The following is a 21,329-nucleotide window of genomic DNA, read 5'->3' as shown; positions in this document are numbered from 1 at the left end:
GAGTACTTACTAGGTACCTTAGCCACAGTCTCGCATTCTACGCTTGTTGTCATGGAAGAATATGGAGGTCACTAGAAGTGGTATCATTCTGATATTTGACCTCATTTTTGGATCTGTTGCGGATGCATGGGGTGTTACCCATTATCCCACCTTTCCGCTCCCTTTTGAATCTATATACCACCCCTCATCTAGAAACGCCACCCACCACATAGATGATGATGCCTAGATATAGATGATTGAATCCTAAACCGTGTCCAGCCAACCACACCAACCATGTACATACAACTCCCCAATCCATGATCCGTTGGGTATATTATTCATAGACCATCCATTCGTTCCTTTACTAGGCCTTCTCCTCGGGAATCTTGTACCCGACCTCAACCAGGGCCTCCTGGAGAGCATTGATAGCCCGCTCGAGATCACCGCGATCAGGGTCCGTCTGAAAAATAAAAGTCAGCAATGATCTATTCGAATCACCTTGACGACCACTCTAGAAAAATACTCACAACGCTCACGCCCATATGTCCCAACCGAATGTACTTTGTCGCAATCTCCTTATGGATACCCCCCGCAAACACAACCCCGCGGGCAGCCAGCCTCGGCAAGAGGTCGGCAGCGGTGATGCCTTCGGGCAGGTAGATGGCCGTCATGCCGTGGGCCTGCTCCTCCGGGTTGGCGGCGACCTGACGCAGGCCGAGGCGCTCGACGGCGCGCTTGACGCGGTTGGATGCCGCCTTGTGCATCGCGAACCGGTCGGCCAGCGGCTTGGCCAGGATCTGGGAGAGGGCGGTGTGCAGGGCGCGGATCAGTTGCGGGGAGGGAGTAGCGAAGTAGGAGGGCTTGAAGGCTTCGTAGTTTTGCATGACTGTCGTGGTTTGGTGGTTAGTTATTTCTAGATTGGTTGCTTGAGTCGTAGGGGTGACAGGTGGGACGTACTAGGAGTCCAGTTGGCCATGGACGCAAAGTATGACTTTGGCGGGGACTGGCGGGTACGGAAGGCGTGCATGGCGCGGGCGCTGAACATGGAGATGGACAGGCCGGCCGGGCAGCCGATGGCCTTCTGGCTGGCGGTGACGACGGCATCCAGACCCCAGGCGTCGAAGTCGATCTCCTCGCAGGCAACGCTGCACACGCCGTCGACGATGAAGAGGGTATCCGGCGACACGCGGCGCACCAGCTCGCTCAGCGACGGTAGGTCGCTCAGCACGCCGGTGCTGGTGTCGACGTGGGTCACGGTCACGGCCTTGTAGTGCTTCTCCTTGAGGGCGGTTTCCACCTCTTCCAGCGTGGGGCGGGTGCCAACGGGGGCGCGGAGCTCGGTGACCTGGGCGCCATAGACGCGCAGACAGTCGGCGAAGCCGTCGCTGAAGTAGCCGGTGCCGAGGACCAGGACGTCTTCGCCGGGCTCGATGATGTTGGCGGCGACCAGGTCCCAGCCGAGGGTGCCGGAGCCGGAGAGCACGAAGGGTTGGGCGGCGGGGTCCGAGGTCTGGAACAGCTTGCGCAGCATGGAGAGGGTCTCGCCGAAGGTGCGGACGAAGCCGGGGCCGACGTGGCTCTCGCTTTGGATGGAGAGGTAAGCGGAGGCATGAGAGAATGGTTTACGGAGCCCAATGCATACCTGTAGTGGCTCATGGAGTTGAGGACGGCATCGTCAAACTCGATGGGCCCCGGGATGAGCAGGGTCGGATGGGTGGGCTGCGACGACATGTTGTGCAATAGACGGCGGGACAAGGCACGCGGCAGCAGAGAGGTGGCGAGGGTGTCGGGAAGACGCTCGACGGTAAAGGGAGTGTTGATGGGGACGACGGGACGGAGGTGTCGTTGGATGAGGGACAGTCGGGCGGGGAGGTTTGGGGTTTTGTCTTTTTCTGTTTCGCTGTCGCTGTCGCTGCGGGGCATCGAAGTCCACGTCCGAGTCCGGGCGGATGGGAACGGCAACGGAGATGGGACGGGTCTAGATTGTGTGAACAGCCTTCGAGCGATCCCTGAGGCGAGGGTCTGTACGGGTTTGTTGGAGAGTAACATGCCAAATGCTAGGTACAGGTACAGGTAGTATATGCCGGTTTCTGTTTCTGGATAGGTACTTTGAGCATCTTCACTTGCAGAAGGAACCAGAAACAAACAAGCTGGAACCACCTCAGGTCGCTGCACGGCCAGCACGGCATGTGTCTTCGGCGGCGGCCGTCCAGTGTTAAGCCTCGGGACTCGCCATGTTCCATGAATCCCGGTCCTGGCATTGCTGTTTTGGGAAAGTTGCAGCCGGCCGGGGGTGTCGGTCTTGGCACACCTCAGCGAACAAGCACAGGCACCAAGACCCTAACCCTGACCAGAGCAAGCAGCAAGGCCAGGCCATGGCATCCCGCTTCGTCATGCTGCCAGGGGGCAGCTCCAACCTCTCTCTCTCTCAACAACACCAACATCCCCCACTATCCACCATCCACACCTGCTCCAAGCTGATTCTCAAGCACCGAATTCGGCCACACAACGACCCCAAGACAGCGGCTCTTTGACCGACTGCTTGACCAATTGCCGTCCCACCTCCTTCATCATCATCTCCTGACCAAGCGCTCAACCTCCTGCCTAGCTACCCCTCCTCATTGCTGAGGTTAGCTCTCCAACAACCATGGCCTTCCTAATCCTCGTCATCGGCGACCTCCACATCCCCGACCGCGCCCTCGACATCCCGCCCAAATTCAAAAAGCTCCTCTCCCCGGGCAAGATCGCCCAGACCCTCTGCCTCGGCAACCTCACCGACCGCGCCACCTACGACTACCTGCGCAGCATCTCCCCGGACCTGCGCCTCGTGCGCGGCCGCATGGACGTCGAGGCCGCCTCGCTGCCCCTGACCCAGGTCGTCACCCACGGCGGCGTGCGCATCGGCTTCCTCGAGGGCTTTACCCTCGTCAGCGACGAGCCCGACGTGCTGCTCGCCGAGGCGAACCGCTTGGACGTGGACGTGCTGTGCTGGTCCGGCGGCAGCCATCGGTTCGAGTGCTTCGAGTATATGGACAAGTTTTTTGTCAACCCGGGGAGTGCCACAGGGGCCATGACACCGGATTGGAATAGCGATGAGGAGGTGGTGCCGAGTTTTTGTTTGATGGATGTCAGTTTCCCCTCAGCCCCTCCCCCTTCTGGCCGCTGCTGTTCTGTCGAGTTGCCGCAGCTTGCTGGGGACACGACGCTAACGATCATGATGCGGTGCAGGTGCAAGGAATCTCCCTCACGCTATACGTCTACCAACTGAGGAAAGGAGAGAACGGCACCGAAAATGTCGCCGTGGAGAAGGTCACCTACACCAAGCCTGTCGAGCCGACCGGCGCATCATGACACTGCTTCGAGTCCTTATGATGAGGGAAATTTGGTAATCAAAGAAAGTTGGATTGCAAACAGAGATACCCATTCCGCCCCTAATATTGGCGTCGTGTCGCAGGGGCCGACATACTAATTATAGGGGCACCAGGCCTTCAAGGACTACCGAAGGGGGCCTATCGCCGTCAGGTGTTGGTAGAGGGCAGAGGAAGGTCGGGGACAGCTTGCAGGGCCGTTCCACATTGGCCAGGACATGCTAGGTGCGCGACAAGCATGGAAAGCCTCATATGATGGGCGCAACGGGATACCCGGTAGTCAACCACACGGAGGATGGAGGTATTATCACGTTCTCGTTATCAACGAGGAACGAGATGGCACCTTTTTTCATTCTATTTACTCACCGACCGCGACTCAACTATTCCCATGACATCAATCATGCGAACAGGTATATCCATATCATCAGCAGCAGCGGCGGGTACCAACATGCCCTCTCATTCACCTATTCTCAAGAACTGGTGGAGGCTCCTCCGCTTAGACAAGATATTACTGATGCCGATCCAATTACACCAAATCAGCCCGCAGCCTAGCGTTGCCTTTACTCCATGTGTATTTCCATTCCATGTCCACTACCACAAGCTGACCGGACCTAACCTGACCGAAATCCCATTCCAAGCCTACATATCCCATTCGTCAGATGTACATACATGTCCCTCCAAAACCACCGTCCGACGACCCATCCAATCCAGTGTCCCATAGTTTGGATCCCTTTTTTGTTTCGCCCCTGTGAGAAAAGAAATGAAGCACGCCTGATGTGACAAATGCCCTGACCAACCCTCATCCCTTTCCTGACCAAAGTTCCCAGATGCCAACACCTGTATCCATCCGTTTCCTCCAACCGGATATCCCAAGATAAACAAATACACAGCGCTTCAAGCTCAAAGCGGGGGACATGTAGTAGTATGTACACATACAGGCATTACATCATTAAGGTGTACCCCGAGGGGACATGACAGGGAAACGACACGTAGTAGCAGTCCTCCCCTCGGAATTTCCTCCATCTCCGCTGGAGGACGTCGGTCGCCTCATGTGGTTGTCGTCGTTGTTGTCGTGGAAGTGGTCTGGCCATTCTGTTGTTGTTGTTCCTCCCGCTGCTGCTGCTGCTGCTGCTGGTGGTTGCTCTCATCCTCTTCTGAGATGTTCCTCCACTTCGGTGTCGTCGGGCTCTGCAACCCATTCGACTGCACTGGGGACTTGGCCCCCTCGGCATCATCCAAGGCCGGCGGCGACGGCGGGCATATATACGCCTCCAACTTCTTTCTCAACACCTCTGACCGGACCGGCTTGGCCAGGTAATCGTCCATGCCCGCCTCCAAGCACTTCTCACGATCCCCCTGGATCGCCGACGCAGTCATGGCGATCACCAGCACCTTCCTCACCTCCTCCAGCTCGTCGGCGCGCAGCAGCCTCGTCGCCTCGTACCCGTCCAGCACCGGCATCTGCACGTCCATGAGGATGATGTGGTACGGCTTGCCCTCGCGCGCCTTGGTGCGCAGGCCCTCGAGGGCTTTCAGCCCGTTCTCGTACGTGTCCACGTTGGGGTAGCCCAGCCGGTGCATGTACTGCAGCGCGATGCGCGCGTTGATGGCGTTGTCTTCGGCGATGCAGATGCGCAGCTCTTCCTTGGGTATGCCAGTGAGGTCGACGGGCGGCGGCCGGAGCGGGTGGGGAGACGGGGTTGGCTGCTGTCGAGGTGAGTTGTCGGGCGTATCGGGCGTATCGGGCGACGACGAGGTTGGCGGAGGAGGGAGCTGGCGGTGTTGATCGCCCGTCTGCTCCTCGCCGGCCACCACCTCGGGCTGGGCCTTCTCGAAGGTGACGGTGAACCAGGCCGTGGTGCCGACGTTCTCCTGGCTTTCGAGGCGGATGGTACCGTGCATCATGGTCTCGATGAGCGACTTGCAGATGCTGAGCCCCAGCCCGCTGCCGCCATACTTGCGCGCCGTGCTTGCGTCCGCTTGACTGAACGGCTGGAACAGATTCTCCAGCTGCTGCGGCGAGATGCCGATTCCCGTGTCCTTGACCCAGAACGTCAGGGTGGCCTTGTCGTCCGTCTCCTCGTCGACGCGTGCACCAATGGTGATGGACCCGTGGTCGGTGAACTTGAGACTGTTGCCAATCAGGTTGCCCAGCACTTGATGCAGCCGAATGGGGTCGCCGTAGATGAGCATCGGCGGGAGGTTGATGTCTTGGACGATGCGAACGTTCTTCTTGGACGTCTTCTCGCGGTTGCTGTACGACACGGCGCGCACCACCTCGCGCACCATCTCCTCCGGGTTGAAGGCGATGATGTAGAGCTTCATCTTGTCGGCCTCCATGCGCGAGAAGTCGAGGATGTCGTTGATCACCGCCAGCAGGAGATCCGCCGAAACGCGGATCGAGTCGGCCATCTCGAGCTGCTCCTTGTTGAGGTTGCTGTCGCGCAGCAGCTCCGAGTTGCCGATAACTCCGTTTAGCGGCGTGCGCAGCTCGTGAGATACATTCGCCAGGAAGATGGACTTTGCCTTGGTCGCCTCCTCGGCGAGCTTGACGTTGCGAATCGCCTCCGCTTCGGCCTTCTTTGCCTTGGCCTCTGCCTCGATCGCCTTGGCCAGCGCGCGCTTCTGAAGCTCCACCATCGAGATGTTCTCCGCCGACACCTTCTCGACAGCCTTCATGGCCAGGGCATTGTTGAAGCTGATGCCAATTTGGTTCACTAGCAGCTGGAGCACGCTGACGATCCTGTCCGTGAACGAGCCCGGCGCGCCCTCGAGGTACAGGACGCCCAACAGCGGTTTGTCGCCGTGGCAGATGGGCATGGCGATGACGGCCTTGCTGCCGGGGTTCCTTTGCAGCCATGCCTCTCCCACGTTGCCGAACCTCTCATCGCTGATCAAGTCCTGCAAGAAGATCACCTCTCGGAAGCGCGTGCAATACAGCACCACGTTCTCCGCCACCAAGTCCGTAACGCTGAGCGGAATACCCGGCATGTGCGCCTGTGCGCCCCTCTCCGGGTCGCCGCTCGCCGCAACGCACCACTCACCAGAGGAAGAACTCCCGCCGGCATCATCATCCTGCACCACAATGGCCGCCAGCGTCGCTGACGCGCTGCAAGTTTGCAGAATAACGTCGCACATGGTCTTGAGCAGCTCATCCACCCTCAGCACCGACGAAATCACTTGCGACGACACCAAAATGGCATGCAGATCGATCATATCCAGGGCAGGCAACCCCGCACACGTCTCAGGCGGCTGAATGCTTCCACGTTGCCAGGCCGACATGCGCTCGCCCTTGAGTGCGGCGACAGCCGCCTGGCTTGCCTGCGGGGACTCGTCGGAAGAATCGCCGTCGACGGCACCGCGGTATTGGTGGACCGCGGAGGCGGCGTCGGGAGTAAAGTCAGTCTGCACGCCTTGATCAAGCGTTCGGGGATTGCGCATGGCGCGCTGGAGAAGGATGCTGTGATCGGCTTCGATGCGGTCGGCCACGCCCGTGGCGCCGAGCTGGCGGTAAAGCGAGATGGCGTCGCGGAGGGCGGAGCGAGCGGAGCGGCGCGCCGCGTTGCGGATGAAGACGTTCGCCATGAGGTAGTTCCCCAGCGCCTCCTCAAAGGTGAAGTTGTGCTCTGCGGCATGGTCCAGAGCCTCCTCGTACTGGCGGATGGCAGCGCCCGTGTCGCCGAGCATCTCTGACACGGACGCCTCCAGGAGTTTGGACCATGCCAGGTAGTTGACACTATCGACAACCTGCCAGTCCTTGATCTTGCTGATGAGCACCTCAATCTGTCTCACCGTCTCGGCCACCTCATCCCTCGAAAGCGAGGCCACCGTCGTGCCATCTCGCGGATCTCCCTGCCGGCGCAAGACCGTCCCGGCAAGCGCCAGCCCATAAAACAGCATCGCCAACCTGGTGTTCCGAGCCGACCACAACAGCGTCTCCTTCTCCAAGCACGCCTTGCCAATCTCAATGGCCCGCTGATAGTGCCCGTACAAAAACAGGGGCACAATCTCGAGCGTCTGGTAAATCATCAGCGACCGCCCGCCGTTGTTCGTATGCACGGTCAACCAATCCTTGTACGTTGCCGTGTCGTGATGCTCATCGCTCATCACCGCCAAGGGGTCCTCAACTTTCGTTTTGCCCTGCAAGGCTCTACAGACCTGGCGCACGGCGATCAAAATCGTCCCGCCGCGCGTGTCGAGGTGCCAGCTCGGGATATCCTCGCATCCGTATTGACAAAAAGCTTCGAGTTCCGCCAGGTTCTCGCTTGCGAATAGCCTCAGCTGAGCCCAAAGCGCGATGCTGAGGATGGTAGATAGCCGATCAGTGGAGATGGCCGCGTAGTCCAGCACCCCTTCCAACTGCCCAGCCGACACAGTAATTGGGTCCTGGACGTGCCCGATGAAGTTGGCATAGATCATGTACCCCCTCGCGAGCGAGAACGGGTCGCGGAACTTGTCCAGAAGCTCGAGGCACATCCCCGCCAGCTCGGCGGCCAATTTCGCCTCGTTGCGTCGCGCCAAGGCGACGACAGCCATGTTGAGAAACGCCATGCCCGACTGCGGGTAGGCGCCGCGGGTGAAGTGCGTCTCCATCATGAGCAGCGTCAGTTGGTAGAAAATAACCATGTCACTCCACCAGCCGGCGCTGGTCGTCTCGGCGAGCACGGCGCCGACGGAGGCTAGCATGGGGTCTTTGTCACAAGGGGGATTGAGCACGTCTTCGCGGCTCATGGAACGGAACTTCTCCACCAGCTTGTCGAAGCGCGCATCGCAATCCTCAAGCGTGGGGCAGTCATCCAGGGGCACGCCGAGGGCGCCGAGGCACTGCTTGAGAGACGCAAGAGCCTGCTTGGAATCGCCGCTTTGAGCGTAGATCCTTGAATTCAACACCCAGGCAGGTGTCTTGTCCTGGGCGCTCCGCGCCTGGTCGAAAACAGTCTGCAAGAGCACGTTGGCAGCGCTCTGGTGGCCCATGAAGAGATAGCATTCGGCCGCGTGGAGATAAAGTCGGAGTGTCTCATCATAATACACGTCTTCGGCGCCGTCGTCCCACGGATTCGGCTGCAACAACGCCACAGCGTTGCTATAATACTTTGAAGCAGTTGGCCGGGCACCGCTCTCAGTGGCCTCATTGCCACGTTCGAAGAGTAGAGTGCGAAACGGATAGCGGTGTTTCACGCGCTTCTTGATGATGTCGACCGACTCGCATATGTGTGATGCGCAGCTGTCGCGGAGGGATGGGTTTTCATCGCAGTGCTTCAACAGGACTTGGGCGATGACGAAGTGCATTCTGCGGGCGCTACATTCCTTGAGAGCGGAAGCAGCCTGGATGTAGCGGTCATGGGCGAAACGGAAGTGGTCATCTCGATCGCTTGGGACAATGATGAAGGCTTGGATCGCTGCTTCAAGACCGGCGACCGCCTCCTCTTGCGACGGCTTGATCATCAGGCCGTCGTCTGGGCAATCGGAGCAGTCATCGATGTCGCCACTCCCGTTCATCAACCGGCAGATGAGCTCGAAGGAGAAAGTTTGCCCCAACAAGGCAGCCCAGGCCAAGATGGCCCTCGACACAGGGGGCAACTCGCTCAGTCGACGGGTAATGAAGGCTGTATCGAGGACGTCGTAATCCGCCTCGCCCTGGAACTGATCAAACAACATGTCCAGGTCATACTTCCACACGCCCTCCAGGTAGTCATACCAAATGCACCTCTTACGGTATCCAGCACTGAGCATCTCACGCATGTAGAACGGGTTCCCGGCTGTCTTGGATTGAATGACCAGAGCCAATGGAAGGACACGATCCTTGGGCAATGAAAGCGTCTCAGAGACGTACTGCACAATCTCCTCTTCGCCAAGAGGGTTCAGCTTAATGCTGGTGATTTTCGGCCCCGCGCTCTTGGGGACATCATCCGACTTGGGCGGGTTGAGTATCTTTTGGACTGCTTCTGGCGACATCTCCTCCGGCCGGTACGTCAAGATGAGCATGAGCTTCAGACGGGCGCTGACGACTTGCGAAATGAGCTCGAGCGACTCGGTATCCGCGTACTGCAGGTCGTCAAGGCAGAGGCAGATGAACTTGTGCTGGGTGAACACCCGAAGCACGTCCAGGAACGTGTTCATCAACCGGTTCGCCTTGGCGGATGTGCCGGCCCGGAGGATATCTCGTGGGTTCTGGGCGATGGAACCTGAGGACGGTCCGCGGGAGAGGGAACCACTTGAGACGTCGGGCGACGAGCTTCGCAGCTCTGGGCTGGGCCTTGAAGATTCCGGAGCGCTGGGCGGCGCAGGTGATGGTCGCGCCGCTGGCGAATCTGACGGTGGCAAGAGGAAGTCGGGAAGGCCAAGAATCTTATGCAGCATGGGCCACACTGGCCGGACATATTGTCTCAAGGATTGATGGAACGCCGTGTCCGTGTTCCTTTCTCCTTGAACCTGGCGGAACAGGGACGAGAGCAATGTTAGGAGGGGACCAAAAGGCGTCTTTCGAGCCCGGTCAAACTTGGCTGTCGCGCAATACCCTTGCCTACGGGCATCCGGGAGAATCGACTGGACAAGGCTGCTCTTTCCGACGCCTCCCATCCCTTCGATCAAGACGATTTCGCAGTGGCCGTGCCTCCGAAGCCTCGCGGCGCCAAGCTGGCGTGCGAGACTCGCTGACGAAGATTCCGTCCCGGGATTCGTAGCATATCTCGAGGACTCTGGATTGAAGGCGTCGCCGGCGATGGTGGCATCAAGATGAGACGCGGCAGGCCTATCCCACAGGCGCGGTGGCCGGGATAAGTTGACCGACATAGTTGATGTGGTGGCGGAGGTTACTGCTGAGTCGGATGGTGCAGGAGTCGCCAAGAGCGTACTGCTCCTTGACCTTGTTTCTCCTGGAGCAACATTGGCCGGAGAAGGTTGGCGGTTCGTGCCGCTCGCGGAGCTTGCGCCGCCGTCACTTGAGGCATCGCCGATGTCGTTAACCTCGGTGCCCAAACTTGACGCATCTGAGTTCCGCGGCAGAGACCCCGCGGTAACGCTGCTAGCGCCCTGCGTCGTCACCAAATGAGTCTTTGCGAACTTCTCGATGAGTGCCACAAGTTCGGCGCGCTCGCGGTCTCGGCCTAGTATGCGGGAGGGAAGCCTGAAGGATGACGAGACGTCCCGTGACGCTATGGGCCAGTCGCGGAGAGCTGCCGAGTCTCCGTCGCCCAGCATCTTCTGGACGGCAACGAGATCGTAGCGGAGGCCGCCCGCCGAATAGTATCTGTCACACACATTCTTTGCGGTGCATTTTTGTATGATGCGACCGATGACTTCTGGTACGTCCATGCGTAGCGCAGTGACGTTGGGTATCCGGCGGCTTAGTACTGCCTGAACCACATCGAGAGGCGTGTCTCCCGGAAACGCAGGCTTTTGCGTGAGCAATGTCCAAAACAGGATCCCCAGGGAGTAGATATCGGTGCGGTTGTCAGGCTCGGCGGTCATGCGCCCTGTCTGCTCGGGGCTGATGTACTGAAGCTTGTGCTTTGCGCCCATTGTCTTTGATAGTGTCGACCAGCCGGCACTGGTGAGGCCGTGCTCGAAAGACCGCACGCCTGAGCCGAAAGTTACCAACTTGACCTGGTTTGTCTGTGTGTTGAAATGGAACGCATCCCCGCGAATCTCGCCGTGAACAATGCCCTGGCAATGGTGGACCATCTCGAGACACTGCGCAGCACCGATGGCAAAGTCAAGGAATGTCTTTAGGCTCATCGGGGGAGCAAGGTTTGGGGGATCCTTTCGGTACGCCTCCCAGCGGTCGTTTTCCTTTCTGGCATAATAAAACCCAGGCCCCATATCGAGGAACTGGAATAAACCATTGGGCCCTGGATCTTCGTAAACAGCAACAATAATGGGTCCGTGGTCCCCTGGAGCGGGGGGTAAGCGCAGGATATCGAGCGGTTTAACGATACGCGTAGCGTTGGGATCAACGTTTGCGACCAGACTCTTGCAGATATAAAAGGCCCTCTCCTCACGGAGGACATGATATGACACTCTGGCGACGATGCGCTGCTCAATGACGGGGGAGTCGGTGGTGGCGGTGGAGGATGCGGTAGGTGGGATAGAGGTGGCGGAACGGTCCGAGATGGAGCCGTTCTCGGAGAAGGATGCATGAGAGCGGTGATCGACCGAGGATGCGCGGCTCGAGTGAGCAAGGTTTGGGACCGCGGGCGGGCTGGAGGAGTGATAGCCGGTGACAGAATGGACGGCGGGGTTGGCGGGTAAAGGGGGTGTCGAGTAAGGCGAGACAAATCTCGTGCCGAAAACGTGCCAGTTATCGTAGGTGGTGTGGAATGGTGGCCGAGTTTCGTCCCAAGTATATCCTGCCATCTGTTGCAAGCGACTCAGGATACGGGGGGGGAAGTCAAGCGACTGTTCGTTCAGCGTCCTGGTGGTTGGGACGTCAGCGTCGACAGCCGCTGCGACGACGGGAGAGTCCATGATGGCGAGTGTTGGCGGGCAGGCAGGCACCGCCGGACTCAGGTAGTCAAATCTGGCCGGTCAAAGGTCGACGACAACAGGACGCTCATGTTCTGAAGGGAGTGGCGGTTCAAGGGACGAGCATGGCTCGCAAGCCGAACCTAGCCTTGCGGGCGAAACAAGTTGGTAGGAGATGGAGGGCGACCGGAGGAGGGTAAGCATGTGCACCCAAAGAGCAGGAGCGAAAAAAAAATGACCCAAAAACCCTGGAGCTTTGTCCTTCCCTCCGTTATGCTCCGTGTCGAGTATGGCGATCCTCAAGATGCCTTCTGCGTCGCAGGATCTGCCTCGCAGAGATCACAAATCGATGGAACCCTTGGCGCCTTGACGACGCTGGGAGGATGGTCTTCAAGACACAGTCTAAGAAGCTGGTTTCTAGACAGCTACCTAGCTACCTAGACGGGCGGGTTCTTGGTCGGGGTTCTGTCGGGCTGGGGACTGTGGAAAACAAGTTCGGCGCCCCCCGTGCCTTTGCACAAGGTTGGAAAGCAGATCAAGGTGGACAGGCGGTATCCCCACAGTTGCGAGTCAGGGAAACTTCCAGGTTGTCTTTCTCTCAGGTCGCTGTGCCTGGCCCCGGGCGGGAATCCAACGACCTAGCATCCAGCAGCGATGGGACTGAAGGAACTCGGCGTTATGTTGCGAGTCGTCAACTCTCGTCCTGGCACAATGAAAATTTGAAGAGAATACTGATTCTCGAAAACGATGGAGGACCCGCGTGCCCTGATGTGGCGAGGTGCGGGACTTGTCGTCCTGGGAGAGCGAGTGGTCTTTTCCGGGCCTTTACCGGATTCGGTTGTGTGTCCTGGGAACCAAAAACCAGTGGAAGGCTGAAAAGATTAGCACCTGAAGGATGGAAGAAATGGATCCCCGGGCAGATGCAGATGTGCCGATGCAGATGGTGGGAGGCACAGCACAGAGCAGAGCTTCACGGGATGAAGGTGGGACGTCAAGACAGTACAGACCGGGATGCCGGTACTGTGGAAGTTAAAGGCCCCCGTCGATCGATGAAGACGGAGTAGAGATTGGATGCAGAAAGGCCAGCATGCAAACAGACGTGTCTGACCATCTGCTGGGTACCTGATCGTCAGGTTGTCTGGAAATACAAAGTACTCTTCTGGTGGCCGATTGCGTCAGTTGGCAGATTCCACAGAGCAATCGAGGGGCTGCCAAACGCGGAGCGACGGGGCAGGTGCGTCGGCGCGGGGTGAGTCCGACACCCGCGGCGAGCCCCACTTTCCATGAGACACCGTGCTCCACCCACAAAACCAAGGCCGGTGAACCAGGAAGTCGCTGCTGATTTTCTGCACCTGCAGGTCAATCAATGGTTTCGGGTCCTCGAGTGTAGATCCCTTCAAACGGCCCGAGCATGGCAGGGGGGAAACGGAATATCGACGTGAAAGTTTCAAGGCCGTCATCAACCAAGGTGCTCGGGATTGAACCTCTGTTACTTGCAAGCACCCATGGATGGTCCAGCACCGGAATCAGATTGCTTGAGAGGATGGAGTAAGCTGACTGAGGACGCTCTACCCAGGTACAGTACATACCTCAGGCAGACAGGAAGTGACCGGGCATTTGTTCTCCATGGATCTACCAGTCCAGGTGCCTGGAAAGTTTTCTTCCTGGTTGGCCGTCTCACCGGTGTCATTTGTTGGATTTATCCGCTCCCACCTCCCTCCTCTCAGGCTCCCTTCAATAGACCCAGAGCTCTTGCTTGAGGGGCACCTCTCTTGCTTTTGTTCATCCATGGATGGATGTTCGTTGCCTCCTCAACGTCTTGAAGTGCGCATCTGAAACCGTGTTGTGTAAACATGATTTCAACGTAATTAACAACCAATACGCTCTGGAGTATTCTGTGTCGCATCCCCTTACCTAAGAGAGCGTTCCTGGAGCCATGATCAGCGGATCGAAGCGCCATTGACGTCATCACGCCATGCCAACCAAGCCAGCGACAGCAACCCGCGGGCGCTGCTGCAACGGAACATAACCGATGGCTGGGAGGCGCTTCCACGTTGCTTTCTGGGGGCCGTACTGCAACAATGATGTGTCTGGTTACTTCACCATGGCAATTCCAGAGTACCCCAAGGAGTCATATGTCATATGACGCCCACCTCAATCTGAATGTTTATCGTTTGGTGGCGGTAGTATAGGTACACACCTCTATGGTGTGGGTGAAATGTTAAGCGTCCCTGAGGCAGCAGCCCAGAGCAAGAGTGTTTGGGAGTGTGAACTGTGGTGGAAGTGAACCACGAAAAAGAAAAAGAGAAAGGTGAGAAAAAGAACAAAATAATTAAAATGGAAATAAATAAAAAATTAAAATTAAAATGAACAAAAAAGACACAAGCCTTGCCAGAATGGGTAATACTCTTTCTTCATACCGTAACGATGATTTATTGTTCTTACAGAATGTCGCTACAGAGAGTCCCTCCCCGCCGAGGTTCTGTTCGACTTCCTTGCACGGGCCCGAATGCCGAACTGATACCCCCGTCGCGAACGACTTGTACTTGGCCATCTCCTGATCTTCCTCGACCGGCGGCAGGGTCAATGTACGCTGCTTTTGAACGATGATTGACCTCTGTGGCTGACGACGACGATCCAAAGCAGCACGCCGAAGCTTGTTGTGTAGCCATTCGCTGAGGTCATCTCCCTTGTAGCCGTAGACAAACGCGACGACAAGTGTCACCAGAGTGATGGGGACCGATATCATCCAGTATAACGTCTGGTTGGCATCAATGTCACAGATGTCGACTGTATTCATGCCGAAGAAGCTCGAAACGAATGTCCTGTATCACTGCATATCAGTACTACGTCCTGGCAAGGGGGCTCTTAGGAACCGCCAAAAAAAAAAAACGAAAAGAACGAAAGAAAGAAAGGAGAGAGAGAAGAAAAACCAAATAAAAGAAGAAAAGAAGAAGAAAAGCAAAGAAAAGAAAAAACAAACATACATGGGCACGAATAGGACGGTAACGAAGGTAAACACGCGAAGGGTCTACGTGTTTTGCTTGGTGAGCTCCAAAATTCCTTGGCGTTTCTGTAGCATAATTCTGCCATCAACATACCTTTCCATGGTCTTCATCCATAACCTCGATCATCTGCGTGACGTTGTCTTTGAGAGACTCTGTAAACTGGATGAGCTCGTCGAGGTCCTTGGTCTGAGCTTGTAATTCGGCCTTCTTGCGTCTCAGGAATTTAAATTCGATCTTTATATCGCTCGGTGCAGTACGTCCGTACGTGTGAGTAAGGCTGCTGAGATGCCTGCGAATCGCACCATGTGATCAGTATACTGCTCTGTCTAGTTTGTTGTTAAACTTGAGTTAAGAATAGGGAATGCAAGGTCACGAAGTGCATAACGGGGGACTCCTACCCGTTGACCTCTTCCAGGGACTCGTCAAGAAGGCCCGAAAGCAGGTAGAGCTCGTCCAGGAGAGCTGCAATATTGAGGAATAGCCGCCTCCTCGGACGGCGAGCGGCTTCCGAGCGCAACTGCTGGCAGTACTCGCTATACATAGCCAGCAGATCCAGTTTGGGATTTGTCAAGACAGTTCCATCGCTCGCCTTTGACGATGGCATAGAGATAGAGGCCCTGAGGGTGGAGGCTAAAATAACCCTCCGGAACGCGTAGGGGTAAAATTCCCCAATACCCAGAGCTGGGGTGGGATCATCTCCTGGAGCGAAAATGACCGGTATTGTGCAGATGTCATGCGCGGCTTGCTCCAGAGGGCATACACGCATGAGCGAACATGACTGCGCAACTCGTCGATCCGCGCAAGGTGTTCTTCGGCGTCCGAAGGCAAATTGGAGCCACATTGGTAGATCGCGCGATTATACACAGACATGCTGTCCATCGTCACCAGGAGGTAAGAAACCAGCTCCTCGAAAGCATAGACCAGACCTCGAGGCAACTGGGGTGGCCAACACGGTTTGTCCGTGACTGACTGCCAGCTGTTTGGCGTCCTAGGTATGGCCACGAGATGATGGAGGGTCGTGAGCTTGTCATCAAACTCGACGAGGTCCCGAAGGAGGTCGTTTGCCTTGTCAAAATTGGTCGTGTCCACTTCAGGAGACAGATGATAACTGGGATTCTCTAGAAACGCGAAGCACGGGTCATCTGCCGGGGTGTGCTTGAGGTAATGAGGTGTGGGATTTGTCACGAGCTGGCTGCCGAGTGGACATTTCAGGTGGGTTTCGTGAAGGTGCTCCAGGGCAGAGGGCGCGCTAGAATATGAAATGTTCCTTTTAGCGCAGACAGAGCAGTCGTCGTACTGTAGTATCGTGGTGGCTGTTCCATGACTTTCCAGGCTCCGAGCCTGCTTCCGAACCTCCCAGCGCCCCGATGATGTCTGGTGATATGACCAGTAGATTTGCTTTAATACACAATTATATGAGTCAGCAAGTCCATTTTATGGTCAACTTTCAAGACTTACCCGTGTTATCTCATCGACAGCACCCCAAAACCGTTTGCTGATGGGATGAACAAGAGTAAAGTCGTTGTCTGGGTTAAACTTCGAGAAGATCACTTGGCACTTCTCGAACAACCGACGGCTGACCTCCACCGGATCCAGGCCGGTAATATCATGGCTGCTGCAGTCCAGTGATGTCCTGCCAGTTGTGGCCACTCCGAAGACGCGTTCTCATTGACCGAGTCCTGAGGGTTTGGTAACCAAATAGGGATGACGCTCGAGTATCTCCTTGGGGGTACAATCAAAGGTGCGCGTATATATGTCCCTAACCTTCGACTTGTTGGAGCAAAGATATTGGTGGATGCCATTGAGCAACGGAACAGAGGGTATCCGCAATAGCAAGGAATTTCTGGGACCCCGTCCGAAAGGGCGCGGCGCCCAGCTTGTAAAGCTCCGCTCCAAATCGATCAGACCGTTCTGGGGATTTCCGCGAAGATTTTCTGAGCGATACGGATCGTAGCCGAGAAGCATCGGAACCGTGGAGGACTGTGGATTCCATGTGAAACAAGGAGTTGTCACAATGCCACGTCTTGCCGGCTGTTTTGTCTGCTGTATAAGGTCGCCTCCCTGCCAATAAAGTTGCTGACCCGAGTCACCGGGTACCTCAGCCAAGTCTTTGGGCTGGGCGTTGGGGATCACGGGGTTGTTTACCACAAAGGCTCCTGGGCTCGGTTGGGTCGTCTCGTCGTCAGCTCTGTTGTCCGAGGTGTCGTTGGTCTCCGCATTATTGTTATCCATAGGGATGACGGGTTGTTGGCATTTAGATGCAACTTCAGACGTCGTTAGGCTTTCTCGGAGGTTGTCCAACCCGCTTGATATTCCTCTGTCTGGAAGAGGAATACGCCTGTACGGCCTTCTTGATCGGGAGCTGGCTTTTCGTCGAGGGCACAGAAAGAAGTCCATAGCCTCGACTCTTCTTTCCGCCATCAACTGCAACCACATAGTCGGGGTCAGTAGCTCAGGCATTGCAGATGAATCTTTGCGTCTACAATGGAGCTCAAATCCCGCAACGTTCACCTTGGTGTCACCCATGAAGGCCGCGATTGCGCGTTGAAGGAAAGTCTAGGTAAGGCGTTTAGGTAGTTAGTGAGAAAGTTCCAACGTTCACACGAACAGAGGCAGCAAGCAAGCACGGTGGGGGTCGTAAACGTCCAACAATGAGTGTTCCTGACCACATAGTTGCAGTCACGGTCGATAACAATGTCTTTACATCCATCAAGATGTCCGCAGGGATTGACTCGCACAATGTAAACGTTATCGCTTTGTTTGACGTTGATTGAGAACAGGTCGCCTCGGACTTCACTCAATGGCAAACAGCTAATCGTCACGATAAGGTCTAGGTGGCGCGGTCGTTAGTAGCTGGCAATGATAACAGCATTCGAGATTTAATAGAACATACCCATACGGATATCGAACATCCAAACCAGCCCAACCTTGATAATTTCGTCAGGACTCCCTAATCCCGTTTTCCATGCAACCTGGGTAAGTTCGTCGTCTGGGGGGACTTCGTAACGCCGAGCAACGGCTAACAGGGGCTTGGTATACGGAAGGGCAGCTGATATTGAGCCGAACAGGAGCATTTTCCGCAGTGACAGTCTGAACGGAAATCCGTCGTTAATCTCGAACGAGGGTTGAGACAGAAAGTCGGCCATATTCTCGTCGATGGCCGAAAGTTCTTCCCTGGGACTAGGCCTATGCAGAAACGAAACTGCATCGCTGCAGAGTTTTGGGGAAATGAATGGACATCTCTTTACGACAGTCTATTGTGTCGGAGTTGTCAAGTCGTTAGCTAATAAGTACGGTTCTGTTGTGCAACTGGAGACCGAGAACGTTCGAAATGGTGACTCACTTCGAGAAGCCCAATACAATCGTCGACGTTGCTGTTCACTGGAGAATGGCGTTGGAGATGCCTTGAGCAAGTCAGTATATCGAAATCACACACAATTCGAGAAGGTCTTGCGCTCACAGCCATCGTAGAGCGGGGCCAGGCTCTGAATGCTGGACATTGAAGGGAGCGGCGGCTGCCCAGAGGGGCAGATCATTACGATCCTCTCATCCCCAGACGTTGACACCAGATACTCGGTCTGATAGGCCACCAAGAGCTCAGTCGTTGTACCGGCATCCAATGTGGTCCTCGGTAAGATCCATTCTGGTGCCGGGTTCTTCACGGGATCATGATTGCTCTCATTATCCGAGTCCATGTCATGGATGACATCGCTGGCCCAGTCAACTTGGAATGTGTCTGGCAGTTCCACACCTGGCTCAAGTTGAGGCTCGTCCGTGTCTGAGGAGCCCATCGCTATGCGCTGAGGGCCAGGTCTAGGACTTTTTGAGCGCCGGTTTCCCGGGTTGTCCGAGGAGGATGACTCGATTCTTTGTGCCCTAGCATGAGCACCTGGCGGTTTGTCGCTTGACTTATGATGAGAACTGATCGTAGGATTATTTGTTGACGTAGAGTCGTCTGAATTCTCCGCATCCCCGTCTGAATCTGGAGAAAATCTCTGCAGTGGACTGATTGGAATGTAGGGCTGAGGTTCAGCAGTATTGCGTCGAGGGATGTGAGGTTGAAAGGCAGGAGTCGGTGAGGCACGGCGTTTTGAGTTCATCCTAACTTTCTCGGGATGTGAAGTAAATTGAATATGGAGTGTTGAAAGTCAAGGCTGCAACCAAGTCTAACATTCATTCCTGTCTCCGCTGGAGTTTGTGGGAATGAGGAAAAGATAGATGGTGGTCATTAAACGGCCAGCAAGGCTGCAGACAGACAATCTCACGCCCTCCTACGGCGCAGCCACCACGAAACAACTTGTGCGACATGAAGAGAGTTGGCTACGGTGTAAATGATCTTGCCGAGCCACTGTTAGGCGCCTGTTTTGCAGGTCAGCGAGGCCGGGTCCGGATTAATGCAGCCCAGGCTACTATACCTGAGGTGTTCTAAACGCCAGGGGAGAACCTTAGGCATCAAGAATATGGACCAAGAGACTCATATGGATCCTTAGTATGGAGGGGTTGTAAACAGCCCAACTTCCACAGAAACGTAAGGCACTCGACGGAGCACATGACACAAGGATAAAATTTATTTTTTATTTTTATTTTTCGGCCAGTTATCGCAGCACAGCGCACAACCAACCGCTACGCAGAGCATGGGCCGTGCCCTGCGAGAAGGTGCTGTCCCCTGGCTGTGTTGGCGCTTCTCCAGCAAATGGGAACTTGTCCCGCGGCTAGGATCCTACCGACACTGTGGGCGACCATTCAGGGCTGCCCTGCTTCTGGCTTGTTGGGAGGCCTTCAGATCGCCGTTGGGCGCTGTAAATGCCACGCGAGAAGCTGGACAGTCACCTCTGGCAAGTCATGATCCCCACATCCGCGGACGTCGACACTGTCTCTGGACAGGAACTCAGTGAAAGCTCCTCAAGGGCGACACTTGTCATCTTCACCCCCGCTAATACTCACATTAATCACCATCTTTTCATCTTGGGACACACTTTTGAGACGCGCTCTTCAGGCATATCTGTGCGGCATGCCACTTGACATTGACCCCGATACGGACGGAGACAGCACCTCATCGTGGGATAGTCACGTTCCAATGTGAGTCAACGTGCCCTCTAGGTACATGGCATCTTCGAACCGTTAACTAACCCAAATACCACTACAAGATCGACGAGTGTCCTGACCCCTATTATCCCGGCACAACCAAGACCTGTTGATGTTGCTTATCCACCCCTCGGCAAGCGCTCTAGATCACTGTCGGGCGCGTCATCAGGCTCAGAGGGAGACGCTAGCAGCACTTGGTCCGGGGATGATGCCGGTTTGCCTGATGACGGCATTGGGTGGACGAGTGACGATGTTTACGACCTCGAATCCGAGGAAGATGAGGCGGACCAGGCCGAAGCTCCGGAGTGGTCGCTACCTAAGACGACCTTGGAAGAGGGCGTGACGACGGAGCTTCTCGTGGCTCACGGCATAGAACACAGGCTGACCAGGACGGGTGCCGAGCGCATCGTTATGTTTTGTCCCCCAAAGGCCCCTCCTTCACAGAACATCGGCAAACAAAAGGGTTCCCCAAGGTTTCGATGGCTGTGAGTTTCCTCTCACACCAGCAGTGCTACAACCATTCTGACTATCTGTCATGAAGGCATCTACACCAGACCGGTTCTTCACCAACAAGTCTCACATATGCTGTCCAACTCATTGAGGTTGGTCTCAGTCATGTCTGCCAAATCCGATGATGCCTCGGCTGACAAGCATCTCACGCTATCAGAGGGTGCTCCTGAGGTGTCCTTGGATCTCGCGGAAGGATCGTAGTCGCGCTGCTCTTCGCCTCCAAAAGCATGCTAAGGAGCACCTGACCCCAAGAAACGACATTTCGGTTACGAACCTTCATCACTTTTGGACCTCAGTCAGCTCGTCTAGAGATCATGTGAAACGGCGCCGTTTCGATGTCTTCAGTCTCCGGAGGTTTCTGATGTTTGGTCCTGCAGCCGAAGCCCTACCCCTGACCAAGTCGTTGTTGGCGGTTGCTCGACGATACAACGTTCCCCCAGAGGATGAGTTGAGTCAGGTTGTGTGCAAGCTGAGGATGGCAAATAATATCCTCAAGACTGGAGCCATTTTGTCCTTCTTATACGGTGAAGGTATGTTGTCTCCTCCATCCTCTATGTGGTGAGCGCTGGATAACAGGGTGGTTGAGTTTGACGGGATGACCAGGGTCACAGCAGGACTGACCGATTTGTTTTATAGACATCCTCATCACTCTCAGTTGCTTGTCTCTTGCTGAGATTCGCGGGGACCTGATCGTCGTCGATGACCGGGTTCCGGAGTTTTACGAAGTCCAAGTCGCATCCGGTCAGACCCAGGCTCGCACCTCTATTCTGATCGATCCTGAATGCAACTATGTGGTATGTAGAGTTTTGATCTTCTGGATTGACACCCGATTACAGTTCCCCTTGGCATTGATGGACCTGTTTCTTCCCTTATTGTTTTCTTTCTTTCTTTCTTTCTTTCTTTCTTTCTTCTTCTT

General features: G+C 55.9%; 6 protein-coding genes across 6 annotated transcripts; 2 read left to right on the top strand and 4 right to left on the bottom strand.

Moving 5' to 3' along the window:
* Nucleotides 1-343: 343 nt before the first annotated feature.
* VTJ04DRAFT_8734 (uncharacterized protein) lies at nt 344-1,710 on the bottom strand (the record flags this gene model as incomplete). The annotated part of the gene is made up of 4 exons (XM_069367203.1): nt 344-439; nt 507-865; nt 937-1,562; nt 1,622-1,710. 4 exons carry the CDS (start codon nt 1,708-1,710, stop codon nt 344-346), a joined length of 1,170 nt encoding a protein of 389 aa, XP_069215555.1.
* A 916-nt stretch (nt 1,711-2,626) lies between these two features.
* On the top strand, nt 2,627-3,330 carry VTJ04DRAFT_8733 (uncharacterized protein; the record flags this gene model as incomplete). Its single annotated transcript, XM_069367202.1, has 2 exons — nt 2,627-3,106; nt 3,208-3,330. The coding sequence occupies 2 exons, from the start codon at nt 2,627-2,629 to the stop codon at nt 3,328-3,330; spliced, it is 603 nt and encodes a 200-aa protein (XP_069215554.1).
* A 118-nt stretch (nt 3,331-3,448) lies between these two features.
* On the bottom strand, nt 3,449-4,370 carry VTJ04DRAFT_8732 (uncharacterized protein; the record flags this gene model as incomplete). Its single annotated transcript, XM_069367201.1, has 3 exons — nt 3,449-3,568; nt 4,017-4,184; nt 4,284-4,370. 3 exons carry the CDS (start codon nt 4,368-4,370, stop codon nt 3,449-3,451), a joined length of 375 nt encoding a protein of 124 aa, XP_069215553.1.
* A 24-nt stretch (nt 4,371-4,394) lies between these two features.
* VTJ04DRAFT_8731 (uncharacterized protein) lies at nt 4,395-11,813 on the bottom strand (the record flags this gene model as incomplete). Its single annotated transcript, XM_069367200.1, has 1 exon — nt 4,395-11,813. The coding sequence occupies one exon, from the start codon at nt 11,811-11,813 to the stop codon at nt 4,395-4,397; it is 7,419 nt and encodes a 2,472-aa protein (XP_069215552.1).
* Nucleotides 11,814-13,778: 1,965 nt separating this feature from the next.
* On the bottom strand, nt 13,779-18,609 carry VTJ04DRAFT_8730 (uncharacterized protein; the record flags this gene model as incomplete). Its single annotated transcript, XM_069367199.1, has 13 exons — nt 13,779-13,883; nt 14,269-14,635; nt 14,798-14,841; nt 14,912-15,107; nt 15,217-15,407; nt 15,494-16,216; nt 16,277-16,433; nt 16,629-16,798; nt 17,557-17,648; nt 17,712-18,072; nt 18,162-18,222; nt 18,279-18,310; nt 18,358-18,609. 13 exons carry the CDS (start codon nt 18,607-18,609, stop codon nt 13,779-13,781), a joined length of 2,751 nt encoding a protein of 916 aa, XP_069215551.1.
* Nucleotides 18,610-19,829: 1,220 nt separating this feature from the next.
* VTJ04DRAFT_8729 (uncharacterized protein) lies at nt 19,830-21,236 on the top strand (the record flags this gene model as incomplete). The annotated part of the gene is made up of 6 exons (XM_069367197.1): nt 19,830-19,897; nt 19,966-20,388; nt 20,445-20,505; nt 20,571-20,943; nt 21,050-21,138; nt 21,216-21,236. 6 exons carry the CDS (start codon nt 19,830-19,832, stop codon nt 21,234-21,236), a joined length of 1,035 nt encoding a protein of 344 aa, XP_069215550.1.
* Between the last annotated feature and the right edge of the window lie 93 nt (nt 21,237-21,329).

The sequence above is a fragment of the Mycothermus thermophilus genome (genome assembly GCF_041956435.1).
Source record: "Mycothermus thermophilus strain CBS 625.91 unplaced genomic scaffold VTJ04scaffold_6, whole genome shotgun sequence".
NCBI lineage: Eukaryota > Fungi > Ascomycota > Sordariomycetes > Sordariales > Chaetomiaceae > Mycothermus > Mycothermus thermophilus.
The sequence above is the reverse complement of the archived record's forward strand: the minus strand, read 5'-3'. Positions and strand labels throughout refer to the sequence as shown.